Source organism: Moschus berezovskii, chromosome X (assembly GCF_049115385.1).
Source record: "Moschus berezovskii isolate FMDL1 chromosome X, NW_MosBer_1.0, whole genome shotgun sequence".
NCBI lineage: Eukaryota > Metazoa > Chordata > Mammalia > Artiodactyla > Moschidae > Moschus > Moschus berezovskii.
In genome coordinates this window covers 146,630,681-146,654,315 of record NC_142488.1, presented here as the reverse complement: position 1 = coordinate 146,654,315, position 23,635 = coordinate 146,630,681, and the positions used below count along the sequence as shown (strand labels likewise).

Here is a 23,635-nt window from a genome sequence, read left to right as displayed (position 1 = left end):
CAACATTCAGAAAACAAAGATCATGGCATCTGGTCCCATCACTTCATGGGAAATAGATGGAAAAACAGTGGAAACAGTGTCAGACTTTATTCTGGGGGGCTCCAAGATCACTGCAGATGCTGATCGCGGCCATGAAATTAAAAGACGCTTACTCCTTGGAAGGAAAGTTATGACCAACCTTGATAGTATATTAAAAAGCAGAGACATTACTTTGCCAACCAAGGTCCGTCTAGTCAAGGCTATGGTTTTTCCCATGGTCATGTATGGATGTGAGAGTTGGACTGTGAAGAAAGCTGATCGCTGAAGAATTGATGCTTTTGAACTGTGGTGTTGGAGAAGACTCTTGAGAGTCCCTTGGACTGCAAGGAGATCCAACCAGTCCATTCTAAAGGAGATCAATCCTGGGTGTTCATTGGAAGGACTGATGCTAAAGCTGAAACTGCAATACTTTGGCCACTTCATGCGACGAGTTGACTCACTGGAAAAGACTCTGATGCTGGGAAAGGTTGGGGGCGGGAGAAGGGGACGACTGAGAATGAGATGGCTGGATGGCATCACCGACTCTGTGGACATGGGTTTGAGTGAGCTCCGGGTGTTGGTGATGGACAGGGAGGCCTGGCGTGCTGTGATTCATGGGGTCGCGGAGAGTCGGACACGACTGAGCGACTGAAGTAAACTGAACTGATTCATTTGAAGATCTTCCATGGGTTTAAAAAAATTCTCTGATGACGGCGCCCAGTTCAGTCTCATATCTGAAGAAACTGGCCAACAGCAGCCTCATGTGGTCCTGTTTCTAAAAGTAGCCTGACAGCAGTAGCTCCACCAAAAATCTCAGCGTCACACACAGTGGGGTTCCCTTGAGAATCAACCTGGGGTGGAGGGGAGACCCCCTCTGGCTTAAGACTGAGGCAGGCTCCCACGGGCAAGAGCGATCATTTTTCCTGAGGGGTGACTTCCTTGTAAGGTTCTCCAAATTGGACTCTTGTCTCGAATTGAGTGAGCAAGTCCCTTCCCAGCAAGGGGAAGGCATGCTCAGGCTTGAGCAGAAACTGACACGTGAAGGTACGACTTCCTAGCAAGCAGCTGAGGGTAGTAGGGGGCTTATTACTTAGCTTTGGACATCCATTGAGCCCCATTATCACACATGATCAGGAGGACCAGGGTCCAGGGAAATCAGTTAGCACAAAGTAGGTGGTCCCCGTATCTGATAAGAAAATAACTGTCCTACCTGCCACATCAAGTGTTACCTGAGGCTCCTCCAGACAAATGACCACGTTTCCTTTTTGAGCCAGGGAGGGTCCTGGCCAGTCCTACTTCCAGTGGCCCTCTTGTTTTCATATCAGGCAGGGACCTGGTGGCTTTTCCCAAACAGAGGGCATTCATCCTTGCAATGACCCTCTTGGCCACACTTCGATACTTTCTTGGCAAGACGGTGGCTCTGATCCTGGCTTCTTGGACTCTGCCCATGCCATGGGTTTTTGTAAGGGAGGGTAACTCTGAGGTGGTGCAGGGGTCAGGGCTGCCCCCAGTAATTGTGTTTTTCATCCTTATTGTTCCTGAGTCTGGTTTGCTTCTTCAACCTTATCGCTATCACTGAATACTCCAAAGGCCAAGTCCATGAGCTGATTCATGGGGACCTGGGGTCTCCAGACACCCAGATGAGGATTTGGGGGAAATGATCTGGAAGACTGTTCCCTCTCAGAATCGAGGGAGGTGGGAATTCCCAGAGCTGGACTCATAAGGGGACTCTCCAAAACATCAGTCTCCTGTCAGGGAAGAAGCCACTTTGAAGGGCTGTGAGCCAGCCACGTCTGGTAGGAGTTCTTTAGACCTGGATCATAGATTAAGGACAGGAACCTTTGAACATACGGGACTCCCCTCCATTTCCCTTTCCTTTGACAAAATAAGTCCAGCTGCAAGATAGGGTTGTAATTCAATGACTCAATTTTCTGGCCAGATCTCTTGGTCCTCTAGTTTGTATTGGAGCCATACAGGATTACAAAAGCAAATTAACTTTTTTCTTAAACCTCACTGTCTAAATTTTCCCCAATTAGATAATATTTATCCTAGCTAAGGCTCTTTCAAGGGGTCTACAGTCACTCCTATTTTGTTTTTTAGGGTGTCACGATGACAGGGGTCTGATGGATTCTGACCAGATCCTGGTTATTCATCTTGGCACTTTGCCAGTGTCCCTGATAGATATCCCACAAGCCTAAGAAGGGAGTGTGCTGCCAGGGATTTGAATGGGTGAAATGGGTGGACCCCATTAAATACTCGAGAGAGTGTTTCAGAGATAAATCTTGATGGCAATTTTGTTGTTGTTGTTCAGTCACTAAGTCACGTCCGACTCTTTGTGATCCTCTGGACTGCAGTGCGCCAGGCTTCCCTGTCCTTCACCATCTCCCAGAGCTTGCTCAAACTCACGTCCATCGAGTCGGTGATGCCATCCAACAATCTCTTCCTCTGTCATCCCCTTCTCCGCCTGCCTTCAATCTTTCCCAGCATCAAGATCCTTTCCAAGGAGTCAGTTCTTCACATCAGGTGGCCCAAGTATTGGAGTTTCATCTTCAGCATCAGTCCTTCCAATGAATATTCAGGGTTTATTTCCTTTAGGATGGACCGGTTGGATCTCCTTGCTGTCCAAGGGACTCTCAAGACTCTTCTCCAACACCACAGTTCAAAAGCATCAATTCTTCAGTGCTCAGCATTCTTTATGGTCCAATTCTCAGATCTGTACATGACTACTGGAAAAACCATAGCTTTAACTAGACAGACCTTTGTCAGCAAAGTGATATCTCTGCTTTTTAATACACTGTCTAGGTGTGTCATAGCTTCCTTCCAAGGAGCAAAGGTCTTTTAATTTCATGGCTGCAGTCACCGTCTGCAGTTACTTTTGGAGCCCAAGAACGGAATGACAGAGGATGAGATAGTTGGATGGTATCACCAACTCGATGGTCATGATTTTGAGCAAGCTCTGGGAGTTGGTGATAGACAGAGAAGCCTGGTGTGCTGCAGTGTTCATTGGGTCACAAAGAGTCAGACAGGACTAAGCAACTGAACTGAACTGAGAAAATAAAATCTGTCACTGCTTCCACTTTCTTCCCTTCTATTTGCCCTGAGGTGATGGGACTGGCTGCCATGATCTTAGTTTCTGGAATGTTGGGTTTTAAGCTAGCTTTTTCATTCTCCTTTTTCACCTTCAACAAGAAGCTCTTTAGTTCCTCTTTGCTTTCTGCCATAAGGGTGGTGTCATCTGCATATCTGAGGTTATTGATATTTCTCCAGGCAATCTTGATTCCAGCTTGTGCTTCAGGCAGTCCAGCATTTCGCGTGGTGTACTCTGCATATAAGTTAAGCAGGGTGACAATAGACAGCCTTGACGTACTACTTTCCCAATTTTGAACCAAAGTCCATTGTTCGATGTCCAGTTCTAACTGTTGCCTCTTGACCTGCATACAGATGTCTCAAGAGACAGGTAAGGTGGTCTGGTATTCCCATCTCTTGAAGAATTTTCCACAATTTGTTGTGACTCACACAGTCAAAAGCTTTAGCATGGTCAATGAAGCAGAAGATGTTTTTCTGGAATCGCTTTGCTTTCTCTATGATCCAACGGATGTTGCCAATTTAATCTGTGGTTTCTCTGCCTTTTCTAACTCCAGCTTGTACATCTGGAAGTTCTTGGTTCATGTGCTGTCGAAGCCTAGCTTGAAAGATTTTGAGCATTACCTTGCTAGTATGTGAAATGAGCACAACCGTACTGTAGTTTGAACAATCTTTGGCATTGCCTTCCTTGGGCTTGGAATGAAAACTGATCTTTTCCAGTCCTGTAGTCACTGCTGAGTTTTCCAAATTGCCTGGCATATTGAGTGCAGCACTTTAACAGCATCATCTTTTAGGATTTGAAATAGCTCAACCTCCACTAACTTTGTTGGTAGTAATGCTTCCTAAGGCCCACTTGACTTCTCACTCCAGGATGTCTGGCTCTAGGTAAGTGACCACACTGTTGTGGTTATCTAGGTCATTAAGATCTTTTTTGTATAGCTCTTCTGTGGACTTCTCTGGTGGCTCAGATGGTAAAGAGTCTGCCTGCAATGCTGGAGATCAAGGTTCGATCCCGGGGTCGGGAAGATCCCCTGGAGAAGGAAATGGCAACCCACTCCAATGTTCTTGCCTGAAGGATCCCATGGACAGAGGAGCCTGGTGGGCTACAGCCCATGGGGTAACAAGGAGGTGGACATGACTAAGCAACTTTGCTTTCAGTTTTCTGTGTATTCTTACCACATCTTCTTAATAATTTTTTTTTGTCTTAATCTCTGTTTCTTTTAGGTCCTTGCCATTTCTGTTCTTATCGTGTCCACTCTTGCAGGAAATACTCCCTTGATATCTCGAACTTTCTTGAAGAGATCTCTAGTCTTTCCCATCCTGTTGTTTTCCTCTATTTCTTTGCACTGTTCATTTAAGAAGGTCTTCTTATGTCTCCTTGCTATTCATTGTTGGCAATTTAGGAGACAGTATAATTGGCCTGATCCCTGACAGTCCCTGACTCTGGGGATTTGGCAGAAAAGGTGTTTAATTAAGCATGGAAAACTGGGCTTGTGACTGCCCAGTCATGAGAGAAAGGGTCTGTTTGGCAAAGGCAACCGTGGGTTCCCTGTTGAGCACCCCAAATGTGCCAGATTGGTTAGCCTGAGGAGGCCCCTTGGATTAGTGGGAGGAAAAAAACCCACCAGAGTCCCAGGGCCTAAATCCTTCAGAGAAGGAGGAAGGAGACCTAGGCTCTGAGTCAACTAGAGATTACCTTTATCACTGCCACAAAATAGAAACAAATAGAGTTGAAGGGTAGGGCTGGTTCCTACCCACCAGGCAGTGATAACAACTCAAGGCTGAAGTTCCCCTCCGGATATGGACCTTGTGATGGAGGAGAGCCTCCCTCTCCTCAGAAGTAACAGAGGCAAAACCCATCTGCTGGGAAAGCTGGCTAAGAGGTTCAAGGATCAGGAGAAAGTCCAAGAAGTCAGGAGACAAGAAGGACATAAGTGATATCCAAGATAGGAGGGAAGGTGTCCAAACACGACCATTCCCAAGAGAGATTCCTAAGCCCCCCTGAGAAGGTGTTAACTCACAGCTTCCACTCAGGGGTATCCGGGCTCCCCTAAGAGATGCAAGTGGGGAACACAGCCCTCATTTCGGTGACACCATCAACGAGGAGGTTGAAATCAAGAGGAAGACTGGGTGGGACTAGGAAGGTGCACTTCCTAGCATGGGAAGGGACTATGACCCTCAAGAAGGAGGTGCTTGCCTGCAACTTTTGCTTGGGGGTGCTACGAGGGCCTTAGTCCCAATAGCCTTCATGGGGTGCCAAGCTGAAAACCTCAAGGAAGTCTCAGAGAGTCCCCCAAATTGTCCTTCACCACAGTTCCAGTGTCTTGGAACCAGACTGACACTGTGATCCAGTATGGAGCTGGAGTCAGGCCCGAGGAGCCACAGAGGGGAACCGAGTCGCCAGTGAGTGGGTTGGCCAAAAAACATTCCTTGGGCTTTAAAGTCAAAATAAAAGACACATTTTTCATTTTCACCACAAACTTTATTGAACAACATAGTCACCATTTTTTCCCACTAAAGAAAGAAAAAGTGAAGTCAGTCAGTCGTGTCCGACTATTTGCAACCCTGTGGACTGTAGCCTACCAGGCTCCTCTGTCCATGGGATTTTCCAGGCAAGAATACTGAAATGGGTGACCATTTCCTGATCCAGTGGATCTTCCCGACCCAGGGATTGAACCCGGGTCTCCCGAATTGTAAGCAGACGCTTTACCATCTGAGCCACCATTTTTCAGACACCTTCATAATTCCATCTTGCAAAACAATTTGGCTTTTTGAGCAAAGAACTATTTCCAGTTCATTTTACAGTCTTTCAGGGAATTGGAATATTTTCCAAGAAGAGAATTTTGTAAACACCGAAATAAATGGAAAACCAAAGGTGTGCTGTCTGGTGAATATAGTGGATGAATCAGAACTTCCCAGCCAGGCTGTAACAGTTTTTGCCTGGTCATCAAAGAAACATGTGATCTTGTAGTCTCCTGATGGAAGATTATGTGTTTGCTGTTGACTTCAGTTGGTCTAATTGGGAGCAGTACTTGGAATTAATTGTTTGGTTTTCTGGAGGAGCTCATAATAGAGGACTCCCTTCCAATCCCACCATATATGCAATATCATCTTGTTTGGATGAACACCAGCCTTTGGTGTGGCTGGTGGTGGTTCATTTCACAGGCCCCACAATCTCTTCCATTCCACAATATTGTATAGTACCCACTTTCCATCCCCTGTCACAATTTGGTTCTCCCCCCAACCCTCTGCCCCCTTAATTTATGTGAAACCCAAACATCAAATTGACTAACATAATCAAGTTGGTGCAGATAATTTTCAATGCTTGATTTGGATATTTTGAATATGTCATCTATCTCGTGCATGGTGTAAAGTTAATTGTTCTTAGTTAAGGTCTCAGTTTGATCACTATCAACTACAACTGGTCTCCCCAACCAAGGAACATTGTCCAGTGAGAAATTTCCAGCATGAAACTTCACAAACCACTTTCCACACATTCAATCAGTCACAGCACAAATCTTTTTTGTTTTTTGCATTTCCGTTTCCCTTTTACCTTTGTTGAAATAATACAGCATAATATGCTGAAAATGTTGCTGTTTTTCTTCCATCTTCAATATTAAAATGGTTACACAAACGTTTACCGATTTTGATGCTTTTTTTTAAAATGCTCACTGATATGACAGCTGTCACCATCGAATCTAAGAGAATCGTTTTGAATGAAGTTAAAGACAACTAAGTGCTACTAGAACCAGCTTAGGGAAAAAAACGAACGAACTTTTTGGCTTACCCCCTATTTGCCCCCGTAATTAGGATGTCTGTATGGTTCTCTTGGTGAATCTTCTCAAGTCCAAAGAGATAGAGCAATAAGGGAGAATGAGAAAGATGAAGGGAGAAAAACCTTGGGCTCCTTCATGGCCAGAGAACTGGTCTCTGCTAGATTCCACAGGCGGTGTCAGCCACCGCCTGAGAGGCTACTTGAATCTACCCAGCTTGGGACAAGTCCCAGCCACCCTCCACAGAGGAGAGCCACAGCCCAACAGATGGACTGAGATTATGCCCTTTGAGGTCCCACCATCAGGAAAGATGGTGCAGAAAAATGGGCCATAAGAGCATAGTCATGCCCAGGTCTAAGGTGAGGGTCCTTGGCTCTGTATAGGAAAGAATCCAAGAGTGAGCCAGAGTAAAGTGAAAGCAGGTTTACAGAGAGAAACATACTCCTTAGCTTCCCTGGTGACTCTGTGGTAAAAATCACCTGCCAATGCAGGAAACTCAGATTCAGTCCTTGGATTGGGAAGATCACCTGGAGGAGGGAATGGCAACCCACTCCACTATTCGTGTCTGGACAATCTCATGGACAGAGGAGCCTGGCAAGCTACAGTCCTTGGGATTGCAAAGCCTGGGGCACAACTTGGCGACTAAGCAGCAAACAACACACTCAATAGGCAGAATGTGGGGTGTCTCAGATGTGACAGTGGTCCTGAAATATAGGTGCTTAGTTTTTAGGGGCTGGGTAGTTTCATGGGCTACCTAGGGGGAGGATTATCGCAAGTATTTTGGAGAAGGGGTGGAGACTGACAAGAACTGGGCCATCACCCTCTTTTTGGCCTTTTATGGTCAGCCTGTGAACTGTCTTGTCACCTGTGGGTGTGTCATTTAGTATGTTAATGCATTACATTGGGGCTCAAGGTCTACTGAAAGTAGAATCTCCTGCCATCTAGGACGTAATCAATTTTAACCAGTTTCTGTCATATCCTGCTTTTCTCAATGGCTGTGTCATTCTTTTAGGATTGTGCCTTGGCCCCTTTCTTCCTATCTCAGGAGCATAACTACCACTCATCAAGGGTGGGCCATGCACAGTGACTTCATTCCCAAGAGGACAGGATGAAAATGGGGACATCTGTTGAACTACCATGACCTCAGTCAGGTGACCGAGGTCAACACCAACAGTGGGAGTCATGTGGAAAGCAGAGCGTCCTGCTGGGGTGTGATGAGAACGGCCCTTCACTTCTACGGGCCTCCTCTCAATAACCATCACCCTGTTGTCTCGAGACATGAAAACCAGAAAAACTCCAAGGAGTCCTCCAGGACACCAAAAACGAGGACCGTCACCGCCCAGAGGAACCAAAGAAGATGGGATGCCAATGCAGGGTGGGATCCTGGGGCAGAAAAAAGACATGAGGAAACATGAATATGCCCATGGACTGGAACCCTCCCTTTCTTGGCAGGGATCGGGCATGTGGTCCCAGGTTGCATAATGTACAGAGGCGGAGGGAAAGGGCCCTGGGTCCCTTGGCATCATGTCTTCGGTACTAGCAGCTTCAGGCACCAGGACAAAGAGGGAAAACTGGACTTCAGTGAGTGACAACGTAGAGCATTGGTTGATTATTGTAACAACGGGAGCATGCAACGGAGAGTGTTAGTAACAGGGGAAGCCGGGGGTGGGGTGGGAATTCTCACTACTAGCTCCACTGTTGGTCTGTGCCTCTAAAGCTCTTCTGATATAAAGACAGTTCATTTACAACACAGAAACCAATTTTAAAAATCCTGTTGGGGGAGGTCTGTGTGGATGAGCACAGCTGGTAGACCAGCGTGCTGTGCAGGCTGGGGAGGGGTAGGATGCCCACCATCTGCCTCCGCAGGCTTCCAGCCTCTCGGGTGACCCTCCCCCCAGCCCATCGGGCAGCCGGCACCTTTCTTCCCCTTCCCAGTGGCTGGAAGCACAAAGCCCTTCAAGGTAGACTCCAGTTTTTCCTTTCTTCCCAGCTAGTTCTAACTCCAAAGCTTCCTGTGCCTGGCAGCCTCCAAAGAGGGGGAGCACCCAATCTGCCCTCTTGGCATAACCAGTCACCCCAGGGCAGGGTGCCCTCCCACTCAACCCACTACTCCGAAGACCCCAGTTGCAACCAGCACTGGGTCCAATCCCCAGCCCGAATTTCCAGGCGTCTCTGGACAATGAGAGCCCTCCGGGCTGGCCTTCCCTCTTTCCAGTTCTCCCCTCCTCCCCCCCCACTTCCTCTTCACCCCCTCCCTCTTACCCACAGTCTAATTGTGGCTTCTGCCTGGGGAATGCTTTGCGTCTCACAGGGGAGGAGTGATTGGGAACCCACCTGGAAGGGCCAACCTTCCAGAAAGCATTGAAGAACTAAAGAGCCTCTTGATGAAAGTGAAAGAGAAGAGTGAAAAAGCTGGCTTAAAACAACATTCAAAAAACAAAGATCACGGCATCCTGTGCCATCACTTCATGGGAAATAGATGGGGAAACAAAGGAAACAGTGACAGACTTTATTTTGGGGAGCTCCAAAATCACCACAGATGGTGACTGCAGCCATGAAATTAAAAGACAGTTGCTCCTTGGAAGAAAAGCTATGACCAACACAGACAGCATATCAAAAAGCAGAGACATTACTTTGCCGACAAAGGTCCATCTAGTCAAAGCTATGGTTTTTCCAGTAGTCATGTATGGATGTGAGAGTTGGACCATAAAGAAAGCTGAGAGCCGAAGAATTGATGCTTTTGAACCGTGGTGTTGGAGAAGACCCTTGAGAGTCCCTTGGACTGAAAGGAGATCCAACCAGTCAATCTTAAAGGAAAGCAGTCCTGAATATTCATTGGAAGTACTGATGCTGAAGCTGAAGCTCCAATACTTTGGCCACCTGATGTGAAGAACTGACTCACCGGAAAAGATCCTGATGCTGGGAAAGATTGAAGGCAGGAGGAGAAGGGGGCGATAGAGGATGAGATGGTTGGATGGCATCACCGACGCGATGGGCATGAGTTTGAGCAGGCTCCAGGAATTGGTGATGGACAGGGAGTCCCGGCGTGCTGCAGTCCATGGGGTCACCAAAAGTCAGACACGACTGAGCAACTGAACTGCTGGAAGGGCCATCAATACCTGGGCCCAGTGGAGGACAGCCTCTTGGCTTTCAGCTGAGGTTCTGCTGCAGCAGAGGGAGGTGCTGGCAAAGCCCTGAGACCCCACCGAGGGTTGGAAACCCCTCTGCCTCTATTCAAACACTGGAGACCTCCCTCTCCACTGGGGCACTCCCACGGGCTGCTGGGGTCCACACACCAGAGAATCGGCCCATGAACTCTGTGTGTCTCCGAAGACCAGCTCATCTTGGTTGGACGTGGAAGGCTGTGTGGGTGTGGGTCAAGGGCCCCCCCCCAGCCTCCTCTCCAGCTTCCTGGGCCAGGTGGCAGCTGAGCTGAACCCTGCAGGACTGGAAGATGGTAGGCAAGGAAGAGGCACCCCGGGTCGTGGCCTGTGGGCCAGCTCCACTAATGTTAGGTGGATCTTCGGTGCAGAGGAAACCACAGGACGGGACCATGTGGGGTCCCGGGAGGCGGGAGGTGGTGTCAGGAACCACTGGAACCAGCCTGTTGCAGCCCCTGAATGCGGACATCCCGGCTCCGAGTGGCTGGAGGTGGTCCCTGAAGGAGCTGGAGCCATTTTCCGCAGCCAGCTCACCCTTGAGAGTTCTCTGGGACCCAGTCACCTCCCCCTGAGAAGCCTCTGATCCCACCATGATCACGGCAGCTGACAGCTCCCTCCTGTCCTGCCACTGGCCTTGACATATGTCCCCTGCCCTCCTGGCAAGGTCACAGGGGGTCCCCACTCTTGGCTTTGCTCGGTTCACCCTGTGTCCTCCTCAGAAACTGCCAGCAGTTCACCATATCCTCCTCCGGCCCTGAGATCCCTCTCCCCGCCAACCTCCTCAGAACAAGCAAGTTGTTATGTTCTGGAGGCTCCTTGACCCGGCCAGGACCTCACCATCCCCGAACTTGTCCCAGCAGTCACGTCACCCAGGTCCCCGCCACAGCTGACGCCTCCCCTCAGAGATGTCACCCACTCGGCCTGCAAATGGCGCCCTGCCCCTTCCCCTCTGCCCGCTTCGCTTAGATCCTCTTTTGCTCTCTCTCCATCGTGTCTGGGGGTGCCCGCGCATGATTGGCCCAGCCCTGTCCTCCTCGGTCCTCGCTCGGCGGGCAGGGTGGCCCCCGGCTTCCTCAGGCCATCTTTGGGTCCCGTACGCCTCAGTTGCCTGTCTCCCGAGCAGCTTCGCTCTGAGGCTGGGCCAAAGCTCCAGATTGGGGCTTCTGAGGAGTCAGGGGACCCCCGATACCTCGGGAAGGGGGCTTCCCTGAACTCCAGGCCCCGTCCCCAGCCTGAGCCCTGAGACCCTGCCCATCTCCCCCAGCGGCCAGTCAAGGCTCCCCCAGCGAGCTCCGGTGGAGATGCTGTCCCTCCCTCACCTAAGAGGCTCAAGCTGGCTGGGACCGGAACTGCTTTTCTTCCTAAAGCCGCCCGGAAGGCTGAGGGTTTAGCTTAAGGGGATGAGCCATCTGGGGACTGCAGGGTGGCGCGCTTGGGGGAGCCTGGGGCTGGGGGCAGGGGCTTGGGGTGGGCACAGCGCGCATCTGCTGCCATGATGGTGACCCCTCCCTGCCCCCTCCTGAGGCTGCTCTCAGTCCTGGAAAATTCCAAACAGGCGGCTCAAGGACTGCTGGGGAAGCAGCTGAACAACCTGGGTCCGGCTGATCCCTGGGGAGAGAAAAGCATGGAGGAGCGGAAGCCTTTGGTGGAGGGTCCGTGCACCTGCCAAGCACCAGAGGGCACCCTTATCCCATAGTGCCACAGCCTCCTGCAGGTCGGGCGCGCGCAGGGGCCGCAGGAGTCCCTACCACCATCCACTTGGGTGAAAAAGTGCGGCCTTGTCCGTCGGCCAGTCAGGCTTCCCTCGGCCTGTTCAAGAGAGTCAGCGAGCGCTGTCACTCTGACAGCCGCGACACTGACTGACCAGCGCTGTCTCCCTGGGGCGTGTGGGGGGCCCAAGGGCAGGAGACAGGGTCTCGGCAAAGCCCCTCAGCACGCCTGGAGACAGACCCCCCGCACCGCCACCGCAGCCTTTCTGAGGGGGCTCGCTGGGCCCAGCGCCTCAGCAGGTGGAAGCAGCCTGCACCCCTGAGGTGGTGTCGCGGGGCCCGGAAGCTGGAGGTCTTGGTACCCAACCTCGGCTGGGACTCAGAAATGGGCCAGGCTGCAAGAAGGAGGTTGGGGCGGGGGGCGCCCGGGGATGTTCGAGAAGGTAGCTGGGCCAGCGGCTGGCCTCGAAGCGGGAAGGGCAAGTGAGGTGGGTGGACGGTGCGCCGGGCCCGGAGGAACCTGGGATCAGGGGCGGCTGGGCCCCGGGAAGGAGGCGCTGGCGGGCGCCCCAGGTAGCGGGCGGCCTCCTGCGGGAGCGGCGTCTCTGGCTCTGGAGAAGGGCGGGAGGAGGTGGGCGGGGTGACCGGGGGGGGCGGGCGCGCGGAGGGGGAGGGGCGCGGCCCGTCCGCGAGGGGCGGGCTATAGTGACGTCACCCTGGAGACGGTTCATAAGAGGCCAGCGGTCCGGCCAAGGAGGAGAGGCGAGATCAGAGTGCGGTGGTGAGTCGCTGAGCCCGCTGCGGCCCGGAGAGCGGCTGAAGCCGCCGCCGCCGCCGCCGGGAAGGAGGGGCGAGCGCCTAGGCCGCCGCCGCGGGAGCCGCAGGCGAGTCGGGCAGCCGCGCCGGGCCGGCCGGAGCGGGGGGGGTGGGAGCGCGCAGGAGGTGCGGGCCGCAGGCTCCTGCTCCGGCCGCCGCTTGCAGACAGGGGGCTGCGGATGCCGCCCGCGCCCCCGCTAGGCTGAGCCTCGGGCCGGGCGAACCGCCGCCGCCGCCGCGGGAGCTGCGGGCAGGAGCCTCGGGAGCCGCCGCCGCCGCCCGATCGGGCCCCGCCGCCGCCCGCGAGCCCCCGGGCCCCCGACACACATGAGATTCTTTAGGCTCACTTTCAAGTGCTTCGTGGACTGCTTCTGACCGCGCCGCCCCCGCTGTCCCGCACCCCGCCCGCCTCCCGCCCGCCGCCCCGACCCTCCGGTCCGGCCGTCCTCGGCCCCCGGCGGGCCCGCGCCTTCGGGGCCTTTATCCCCCCTGCGCCGCTGGCGACCCCCCGCCTGTCCGCCCGCCCACCCCCGCGGGCCGCCGTGCCCCCGGCCATGGCCAACAAGAGCACGGAGAACGGCATCTACAGCGTGTCCGGCGAGGAGAAGAAGGGCCCCCTGATCGCGCCCGGGCCCGACGGAGCCCCGGCCAAGGGCGACGGCCCCGCGGCCCTGGGGGCGCCCGGCAGCCTCCTGGCTGTTCCGCCGCGCGAGACCTGGACGCGCCAGATGGACTTCATCATGTCGTGCGTGGGCTTCGCCGTGGGCCTGGGCAACGTGTGGCGCTTCCCCTACCTGTGCTACAAGAACGGCGGAGGTGAGCGCCGGGCCCCTCCCTGGCCCCACCGGGGCGGCAGGGCGAAGTCCAGGGGGTGGGGAGGCCCCCGGGGCGGCGAGCGAGGGAGGGAGGGCGGGGGGCCGCCCCTCGCCCGCCGTCGCCGCTCGGTGGCCCAGCCGGGCGGCCACCCCCCTGGCCGGTCATGTGCCTGGCAACGTGGTGGGGGAGGGGACCTGCGAAGGAAGCCTCAAGCTGTGTCCGCCCCCCACCCCAGCATCACCACCCGCAAGTGATTGGCCACCGAGGTGGCAGCGAGGCCTCCTGCCTGGGGGGAGGCCTCCAGAGGTGAGGAGCCCTGGCTGCTCCCTCCGATCAGGCACACAAGTGGCACATTGTGCGGGCCCCCCACGTGTGCACACACGAACACACACACAATGGGCCACTCTGTCCCTCCCCCTGCCTTCCCCTCCCTTCCCTTCTCTCTCTTCCTCTTGCCTCCCCTCCCCTCCCCTCCCTTCCCCTCAAGCCTGGGCCTGGAACACTGGGTGCCGGAGCCAGGCTTGGGAAGCCGGCAGCCCGGGCCGCCTGGCGCCATCGCTGGACACACTGCATGCACACCCCATGCCTGCCCGCCCCAGCCCAGCTTAGCAACAGCGATGGGCACGCGTGTGTCCTGTGACTGCAAAGCAACCCCAGGGGGGTGGTGGGAAAAGCCGCAGGGACGAGGTGGCGGGCGGGAAACTGAGGCCTAGAGCAAAGGCCCCTGGCCCAAGGTCACAGCAGAAGATGCGGGCCCAGCCAAGCCGCAGCCAAAGCTTAGCCTTTTGAGTAGTTGCCTGGTGAGCTGGGGCAAGGGTCAGGGGCCTGGAGGGGAGGGGGCCCCCACCCGGGAGGGGTCCCCCACTCCCATCCTGGGCACTCCTGTCTTGTTGTACCTGCCAGGCTCCCCCAACTTGGTCACTTCGTGTCCTTGCTTAGCAACCCTTTCAAATACCTTGCACTCTGCTCACTGGTAGACAACTCCACCCACCCACCCTCTTCTTCCTGGGCCTTCAGATGTGCGGGCAAGAGGCTCCCTTCCCTTTCCCAAGCCCAGCGGGCCCCTGGGCCCGAGTGCCAACCACAGCCAACAGGCATGAGCATGCACACTCATTCATGCCCTCACAGTTCCTTCCTCTGCCGCCCAGCAAACTGCGGCTCAAGGGGTGGCTTATATCCACAAGTGCGTGTCTCTGCCGTGCCCGTTAGTTAGCTCACCCTCGGTGAGTAGGGGCCGAAGCTGTATAGGGGCAAGGGGCTCTCAGGAAACCAGATTGAAATGGGGTTCTGCTTGATGCCCACCCCCCTCCAAGACTGTTCACCTTGGGCCCCTGACTCAGCGGCCACCCCTTATACTGATTCACTCAGTGGGAAGTTATCATGGCCTGGGCGGAGCCTGAAGGTGGGGCTCCACCCCCCGCCAGGGCTTGGGAAGGCCCTGGGCTGTCTTTCCCTGCCTATGCAGTTCTGGTCAAGTCCCCTGCCTGGCCAAGGGGCAACCCTGTGCAACTGCCCACCTCCAGCTTTGTCCCCTAGGTGTGTTCCTTATTCCCTATGTCCTGATCGCCCTGATCGGAGGAATCCCCATCTTCTTCTTGGAGATCTCGTTGGGCCAGTTCATGAAGGCTGGCAGCATCAACGTCTGGAATATCTGCCCCCTGTTCAAAGGTGAGCAGCCCTGGCAGCCCCTGTGTGACCCTCGCGGACCTCTGCCTTTCTCCACCCCTGGGACAAAGATAGTACCCACTACAGAAAACCTCATCCTATCTGAGCACCAGGCTTGGCATGTGGCCCCCAAGCTGCGAGGACTTGAAGACCACCTACCTGGGTGACCTTGGCGGGGGCAGAGATTGGGGGATGGACCTCTCTCCCCCAGGCGAGAAAGCCCTGCCCAGCACCCTTGGGGCTGGAAGGAGGGTAGCTGGGTGTGAGACACGATGGCAGGAGAAGCCAAAGGAGCTGACCCTAGGCTGGGGCACAGACTCGTGAAGTGACTGGCTGAGGTTGCCCCGAGAGGGTGACTGTCTCCCACCCTGCCCCAGGTCCCCAGAAAACCCCCCAGCTGCTGAGTATGGGAGGTTGCTGTTGGGAGGGGCGGGAAACAGGTGAAGGCTTGCCCTTCCTTCACCCATCATGCCGGCAGTGGGACTCAGGGGATGACAAGTGTGAGACTAGGGAAACAGGACTTGCCTCTCTGATGCTGGGATGTGTGCTTGTCCGAGGGCTGGGGAGGAAGCAGGGGGCTGGGGGAGGAACAGGGCCTGATTTTTGGCCACAGATTGAGAGGTCTGCCTGGTGTGGAGCACTTGTACAAGGAGAGTTGGGCTTGGAGGAGTCTGGGTGGACAGCAACAGAAGGGTCTGGTTGCACTGAAGGGGGTCAAGGTCAGCAGACGTGGGGAGCAGGATGTTAGGGGCCCAGCAGGGACCACTGGCAGTGCGTGGTCAGGAGATTGTGGGAGCAATGGGGGCTGGCCAGGGATGAGCCTGGACAGAGACTCTCCCCCACTCCCCAGGCCTGGGCTACGCCTCCATGGTGATTGTCTTCTACTGTAACACCTATTACATCATGGTGCTGGCCTGGGGCTTCTATTATCTGGTGAAGTCCTTCACCACCACGCTGCCCTGGGCCACGTGTGGCCACACGTGGAACACTCCTGATTGCGTGGAGATCTTCCGCCATGAAGACTGTGCCAATGCCACCATGGCCAACCTCACATGTGACCAGCTTGCCGACCGCCGGTCCCCGGTCATCGAGTTCTGGGAGTGAGTCAAAGCGCCTCAGAGCCAGGCCTAGTCTGTCTCTCCTCCTGCATGTAGCTTGCGTGCGTGCATGTGTGTGCCTGCATGCGCACACAGGCACAGGCACATGGGTGTGTCTTGGGCCCCACCCTGGAGGCATGCGACCAGGGATGCAGAGCGGGCTGTGCCTGCCCTCCTGGGGAGGAAAGCGGGAACTGCTGTTGGGCCCACTGGGGATGGCCTGGCGCTGGGCCGCCTGGGGGTCTTGGCACACAGACTGCAGGGACCCCAGGCTGGGGACTTACACCAGGCCCCCAAGAAGCACCGGTGGGACCAGCTAGACTCAAGAGCTGCCAGAAGAGCAATGCCACCCAGGACACCCCTAGTTTCTTGGCCTCTGTTGGCACAACTCTCATGGGCTTTCCCTCTCCAGGAACAAAGTCTTGCGGCTCTCTGGAGGGCTGGAGGTGCCGGGGGCCCTCAACTGGGAGGTGACCCTGTGTCTGCTGACCTGCTGGGTGCTGGTCTACTTCTGTGTGTGGAAGGGGGTCAAGTCAACAGGCAAGGTACAGCCGGGAGAAACTCCAGGCCTGGGGCAGCACTACCTGTGCATGGGGTGCAGCTGCCACGGACCATTGCTGCCCCTGTAGGTGACTACATCAGGGGTTGTACTTCAGTCCAACCCCTGAGCCCCACCCAGTGGAGGGGGAGAGGCCCCCACAGTGGCTGCCCTTTCCCTGGGGGTGGGGCATCCCTGTCCCGCCTTCCCACCCTCCCAGTTTCTGTCGATGCTGGCTCTGGTTTAGGGTTCTGGTCAGTTTTAGGGTGTGGGTAGACCCGGTCTACTGCCTGTTTCTATCCCCTGCTGTGTGGCCTAGAGGACCCCAGTGGGGAGCCTGGACACATCGCTCCCTCGGGGGCCCACTGTCTGGCTGGGGGGACCACTGAACAGACACAAAATAAGACAGCGTGCTGAGCAGGCAGCCCTGCTTGGACAGGAGGCAGATGCCTTCGCTGTTATCTCGCTCCTACCTGTCTCTGGTGGGCTGAGTTCTAATCCCAAGGACCTTGCGAGCACATGACCTAGAGTCAGGGGCCCAGGGAGCATGGGACCTGACCCTGTCCCCCCTCCCTGCAGCTAACCTTGCTTGTTTTGGGGCTGCCATACCCCAGCTGAGCACAGCCTCCTTTGGGAGCCACGGCTCTGACTAGAAGGCAGGGCAGGGGGCAGTGGTTTGAGTGGCCAGCGTGGGTGGGACCGCAGCCTTCCCAGCAGGACCCCGTCTGAGCAGCCCGACCCCCCCAGATCGTGTATTTCACCGCTACATTCCCCTATGTGGTCCTCGTTGTGCTGCTGGTGCGTGGAGTGCTGCTACCTGGCGCTTTGGATGGCATCATCTACTATCTCAAGCCTGACTGGTCGAAGCTGGCATCCCCTCAGGTGAGAGAGAGCAGAGGGAGGGGACACAGTGGTGTCAGGGGACACGGTGGGGGGGACAGGCACCCCAGCAGGGCTCCCCACACCTTTTCTTCCCTGGCTCACCTCCAGGTATGGATTGACGCAGGGACACAGATCTTCTTCTCTTACGCCATCGGCTTGGGGGCTCTCACCGCCCTGGGCAGCTACAATCGCTTCAACAACAACTGCTACAAGTAGGCACCGCAGCCGGCCACCCCTGCCCTGCCCTACCCACCTGTGGGCGGCAGGCAGTCTCAAGAGCCTGCGTGTCCCCCATCCACAGGGACGCCATCATACTTGCCCTCATCAACAGCGGGACCAGCTTCTTCGCAGGCTTCGTGGTGTTCTCCATCCTGGGCTTCATGGCCACAGAACAGGGTGTGCACATCTCCAAGGTAGCAGAATCAGGTAAAGGACCCCCCCCCCCCAAGCCCCAGCTGGGCTTCTGGAGCCGCAACTGGACCACAGATATGAACACATGCAAATAGCCATTCTGAGAAATAGGAAAAAGTTCAACTCGTTTGTCCCATCAACGTGGGCCAGGAGGAGGCCTGGCTGAGTAACTGGGAGGCACAGCTGTGCCTCCAGCTCAGGGCCGGAGCCCCAAGCCCCCATCTGTCTCTCTCCAGGGGCCTCGGGGTGTGTCTTCCTTGCCAGATTGTCACCCAGGGAAAGGGTGGCCTTTTCTGGGTCTGTGGGGACATGTGACTGCAATGGCTGCTGGAACCCAGGCCCCAAAGGCTGAGCCAGACATCCCCATTACAGGAGTCAGTCTACCAAGGGCCCGTGGGAACCTGCCATTGCAGTCCCTGGCATGGCCCACACACAGAGGTGGGAGTGGCCCGGTGATGCTTTGCCACAAGTGGGAAGGCCTCTGTCCACAGGGTACCCTGCCGTAGATCATTACCCTGGTGCTGGGGGGCAGGGTGGAGTGGGGGGGCAAGATGTTGGTGGGGGGCTGTGGGTGTCCACACCCCGCACCTTCTCCCTCAGGGCCTGGCCTGGCTTTCATCGCCTATCCGCGGGCCGTTACACTGATGCCTGTGGCCCCGCTCTGGGCAGCTCTGTTCTTCTTCATGCTGTTGCTGCTTGGTCTCGACAGCCAGGTTTGCAAGGGGTTATGGGCCTACAAGGTGTGTGGTGGGGGGTGGTTGTGGGCCTAGGGGACCCTGGGCTCCAGGAGGCGGTGGGTGGGCAGGGGAGGGGCCTGGCCTGAGTTGCCTGGCCACAGTTTGTAGGTGTTGAAGGCTTCATCACTGGCCTGCTAGACCTCCTCCCGGCCTCCTACTACTTCCGGTTCCAAAGGGAGATCTCCGTGGCCCTCTGCTGCACCATCTGCTTTGTCATCGACCTCTCTATGGTGACCGATGTGAGTGCAAGTGGGACGTGGGCTGCCCACCCCCACCCCGCCTTGCAGGCAGCCAGCTGCCGGCCCCCCTGACCCGGCCCCCTCCGCAGGGCGGGATGTATGTCTTCCAGCTGTTTGACTACTACTCAGCCAGTGGCACCACACTGCTCTGGCAGGCCTTCTGGGAGTGTGTGGTGGTCGCCTGGGTGTACGGTAGGTTGGGGTCAACAGGCGAGCCGGGGCTGGGGCAGTCTGGGGCAGTGGTGGGGGGTGTCTCCAGCTCTGGCCCTCCCTGCCTGCTGTCTCTGCAGGAGCTGATCGCTTCATGGACGACGTGGCCTGCATGATCGGGTACCGTCCTTGCCCCTGGATGAAATGGTGCTGGTCTTTCTTCACCCCACTGGTGTGCATGGTAAGGGAGAAGGCTGGGCAGGGTGCAGGGCACTCAGGGGCCGGCCGGCTGCGGCTGCTGGGGGTGAGTGCCAAGCTTCTCTCACCCGCAGGGCATCTTCATCTTCAATGTGGTCTACCACGAGCCGCTGGTCTACAACAACACCTATGTGTACCCATGGTGGGGCGAGGCCGTGGGCTGGGCCTTTGCGCTCTCCTCCATGCTGTGTGTGCCCCTCCACCTCCTGGGCTGCCTCCTCAGGGCCAAGGGGACCGTGGCTGAGGTCAGTGCCCCATGCCCCACTCTGTCCATGTGCCCCTTGCCTTGAGTCCAGACAGGACCTCCAGGGTGCCCATCCTGCCAGCTGCCAGGATGGGTGCCCGGGGCACCCTCAGTGGGGTATAGGTGGAAGAGAAGTGGGCCCTCCAGGGCCTCAGGTCATGTAGACCTGTCCCCAGCCTCTGTTTTTACAGCCACTCAACCCTCCACTGGCTTCCCTGGTGGGTCAGACAGTAAAGCGTCTGCCTGCCATGAGGGAGACCTGGGTTTGATCTCTGGGTCGGGAAGATCCCCCTGGGGAAGGAAATGGCCACCCACTCCAGTACCCTTGCTTGGAAAAATCCCATGGATGGAGGAGCCTGGTGGGCGACAGTCCATGGCGTCGCAGTTGACTGAGCAGCTTCACTCACTCACTCGACCCTCCCCTGAACCCAGTTTCCCTAGTGCAGGCATCACAGCCTAGCCAGCAACCCCAGGAGGGCTGGCCTGGGGCTCCAAGTTGGTGGCAGGTGGTGGGAAGTGGCCAGAAGCCCAGGGTGAGCGGGGGCCCCTCCCCAGGCACTCAAGGCGCCCCCCTTTCTCCCACAGCGCTGGCAGCACCTGACGCAGCCCATCTGGGGCCTCCACCACCTGGAATACAGAGCTCAAGACTCGGATGTCAGGGGCCTGACCACCCTGACCCCAGTGTCTGAGAGCAGCAAGGTGGTGGTGGTGGAGAGCGTCATGTGACGGGCCTCCAGCACCAGCTCCCCCTCTTGTAGCCATAGCACCCCTGCTTTAGCACCCCCACCCCTCCTGGGGGGCTTGCCTTTCCCTGCCACTCAATGGGGGTCTGCCTGCCTGGGGTGGGGTGGGGGGAGGGGAGGAAGCACCAGAGTGCTTATAACTCACTTTTTTTTTCCATTTTTAATAAAACACCAAAAAATACCACAACCCACCAAAAATAGATGCCTCCCCCACCCCCATAACCAAGCTGGTGCACACGCTGCTCCCCAGCGTGCGCCCCACCCCGGGCTAGTACCCGCTGCAGTCACGTCTAACCTGAGCCTCCTGCTCCCTGCCTGCCTCTCCAGGCTCTGCCCGACACACCCTTGGGTGGCTCCCACCCCAGAGGTGGCAGTGTGGGGCCCAGGATTGGAGAGCAGAGGGGGAAGGTAGGGGGTGCAGCCGCAGAACCAAGGCAGATACTTCAGCTGGGCTAGACCCCTCTCCCCATTCCTGATCTAGATGCTTAGAGAGCCAGCCAGCAATGGGACCTTCGGTTCCTGCGCCAATTGCCACCAATATCAATTGTGTGAGCTTGTGTACGAGTGCACGTGTGCGTGAGTACGTAGGGTATAGATCTCTTCTCTCTTAGCAATGGTGAATACCAGGTGTTAAGTTGTGCCTGTGGGCAAATGAGGCTTGTATTTTGCACATTTTATAAAAACTTGAGAGATTTCTGCTTGTATATTTCTAAGAGAAACACCCCAATGTCCCCTCTCCCTGCCACACCCCATCCTTTTCAGCCCCTTATACCTCTGCCCACCAGCCAAGGAGTGTGAATTTCTAGATCTAATTTTCATAGGCAAAACAGAAGCTTCAAGCTATCAAGTGCGCAAGTCTGTCGCGTGGGTATGCATGTGCAGTCCCCAGCCCCAGACCAGGGGAAAAGTGCAAGGTAGGGGATAGCCTCACTGGGTGTCCGCACGTCAGCGGGGTCAGCCGATGCATCATGATGGGGGCTCAGGGCTGCCCACCTGGCCTGCTCAGGCTGGCCCCCACCCTGCCCTCGGATGGGCACCACCACTGCAGGGACTCAAGGTGGGCACCTGCCTAAGTATGGCTCCCACCTGAGAGCTTCAGGCTGATGCCCTGCCCACATCTCAAATCCTCCATGTGGCAGGCTCACTGAACCCCACATGTCTGTCAACATCCAGTCCTGAGGGGGCCCTTGAGGGGCTTCCCTCATATCCTGACATGGGCTGGACGGGTGGGGCTGGGGGAGAGCCAGCGTCCAGTGGGGATGCCCTTACTGTGCTAAAAGCCACTGCAAACATAGCAATAAAGACGTCATTTTCCAAAGCTGGCTCCTGCTTGTCAGGTGTTGGGAGGTGGTGAGGGGATGAGGGGGTGTGAGCCCTCCCCACCTTGAGTGGCTTCCCTGGGCAAGTGTTGGTTCTGAGTTCTCTACACCCGGTACAGTTCCAGGAACAGTGCAGGGAGCTGACACACTTGGTGACCAAGGACAACGAATGCACTAAGCAGGGAAGGTGGGTGTCAGGGCTGGGCTGTGTAGCTTCTCAAGGGCACTCCTCTGAGAACAGGTAGGGCCCAGGGAGCACTGGTCACTGGGCAGGACCAGGGCACTAGCAGGTGCAAAGCCTCCAGGTTAGTAACCTGCCTGTACTTGATGTGAAGAGCTGACTCACTGGAAAAGGCCCTGATGCTGGGAAAGATCGGGGCAGAAGGGGGCAGTGGAGGACGAGCGGGTTGGATGGCATCACTGACCCTGTGGGCATGCTGTAGTCCACAGGGTTGCAAAGAATTGGTTGTTCAGTTGCCAAGTCGTGCCCACAGGTTTGTGGATGGCTGGTGTTGCCAGGCCCTGCACCAGGGAGACAAGGAGGTTCAGAGGGGACAGTGTTATCTACCAAATAGAAACATCTAGTCGGCAGACAGACAAGGAGTTTGAAGTTCTGGAAAGTCTGGGACACTGGATGCAGCAGAGCAGAGGGGGAACTGACTGGAATCAGGAAGGTTGGGAGGGTCACCCTTCCACTGCCCGGAACACACATGTGAGGGGCCTGCCCTCCCCTCCAGGTTGTGGGGGGGTGTGATTGCCTCTGTCTCAGAGCTTTGGTGATAAGACCACACAGGACAAGAGAAATCCGGGGTGAAGGGAAAGGCAAAAACCTGATCAGGATGGTATTAAGGGGTGGAAGCAACCCAAGTCTCCGCAGACAGGAACAAAGAAAACGAGCTCCATCCTGAAAAATGAGGGCAATTCTGACACCTGTGACAAGATGAACCTCTGAGACATTTCTGGCGGAAAGCAGCTGGAAGACACATCCTGTGTGACTCGACTTCTCTTAGGAGTCCAATTCCAAGACAGAAGGGGGGGGGAGGGAGGGGGGAAGTTAGTGTTCAACCTCCGTTTGGAGAGAGGGAACAGTTCAGGAGATGCGCAATGGGGATGGATGGCTGCACACCATGGAAATACACTTACTGCCATTCAACTGCCAACCGGAAAATTATACACACTTTGGCATGAGGTTTCAGAGGAGGGGCAGGGAAGAAGTGGACCAAGGAAACCCATTCAGGTTCCAGCCAGAGAGTAACAGGAGGGAGGGTGGGGTGAGAGACACAGGGGTGGCCAGGGCCAGTCCACTCATCAGCTGAGGTGGGCCTTCCTGGGGTGGGTGTCAAGGTAGGGCACCAGCTGCCTGCTCTGAATGCCAGCCTGGGCAGAAGGGACAGGGTGGCCCTTCAGAGAAAATGGACAACTGGCTCCTCTTCAGTCCCTCACAGGCCACTCCCCCTGTTTAGCCAGGAAGCAACCCCTTAGTGAGGGGAGGGCCTGAGCTCTCAACTGGACAGCCAGGGGTGGGCTCCAGCTTGTGCCAGTCATAACCAAACGCTCTGGTGGTCACCAAGGAGAACCTGGATGGGGTGAAGGTCACTGGAGAGCCTGGGGAGGAATATCAGCTGAGTAGGCCCCACCCCAAGTCAACCTGGGCCTCTAGCGTCGGCTGGCGGAGGCGCCTCCCTGGCGAGATGGTGGCCCAGCCCGTTCAGTGCCAACGCCTGGCCTGCCAACCCAACCCTTGTCCCACCCTTCTCTGAAAGGCTCCCCATCCTACAAGCTTCTGCTCTCACCGCACCCACAACCCCAAGAAGCCTGTGCGCTGGCGGCTCCCCAAACCACCAGTGTGGCTTTCCCAAGAAGGCACTCACACCCCGCCAACTCAACAGTCCTTGCCACCCCAGGCCCTCGCCACTCCCCACCCTGCATGTGCTCAGTCGTGTCTGCCTCTTCGCGACCCCATGGACTGCAGCCC

At 56.1% G+C, this 23,635-nt stretch overlaps 1 protein-coding gene and 1 non-coding gene across 2 annotated transcripts; both read left to right on the top strand.

Moving 5' to 3' along the window:
- Positions 1–8,310: 8,310 nt before the first annotated feature.
- On the top strand, positions 8,311–8,438 carry LOC129535325 (small nucleolar RNA SNORA57). The gene has a single exon (XR_008681600.1). It is a non-coding gene; the product is annotated as a small nucleolar RNA SNORA57 (small nucleolar RNA).
- Positions 8,439–12,497: 4,059 nt separating this feature from the next.
- SLC6A8 (solute carrier family 6 member 8) lies at positions 12,498–22,603 on the top strand. Its single transcript, XM_055437797.2, has 13 exons — positions 12,498–13,377; positions 14,914–15,045; positions 15,893–16,142; positions 16,552–16,684; positions 17,425–17,559; positions 17,668–17,771; positions 17,861–17,985; positions 18,571–18,683; positions 18,809–18,946; positions 19,036–19,138; positions 19,237–19,337; positions 19,429–19,599; positions 20,184–22,603. Exons 1-13 carry the CDS (start codon positions 13,116–13,118, stop codon positions 20,322–20,324), a joined length of 1,908 nt encoding a protein of 635 aa, XP_055293772.1. The 5' UTR covers positions 12,498–13,115; the 3' UTR covers positions 20,325–22,603.
- The last annotated feature ends 1,032 nt before the right edge of the window (positions 22,604–23,635 follow it).

Excerpts from the sequence above, each read along its gene's own strand:
- SLC6A8 (XM_055437797.2), top strand. The coding sequence starts at position 13,116 with ATGGCCAACAAGAGCACGGAGAACGGCATCTACAGCGTGTCCGGCGAG. Across the intron at positions 17,772-17,860 it reads TTCAACAACAACTGCTACAA|GGACGCCATCATACTTGCCC; the intron begins GTAGGCACCGCA and ends CCCCATCCACAG. Across the intron at positions 17,986-18,570 it reads CTCCAAGGTAGCAGAATCAG|GGCCTGGCCTGGCTTTCATC; the intron begins GTAAAGGACCCC and ends CTTCTCCCTCAG.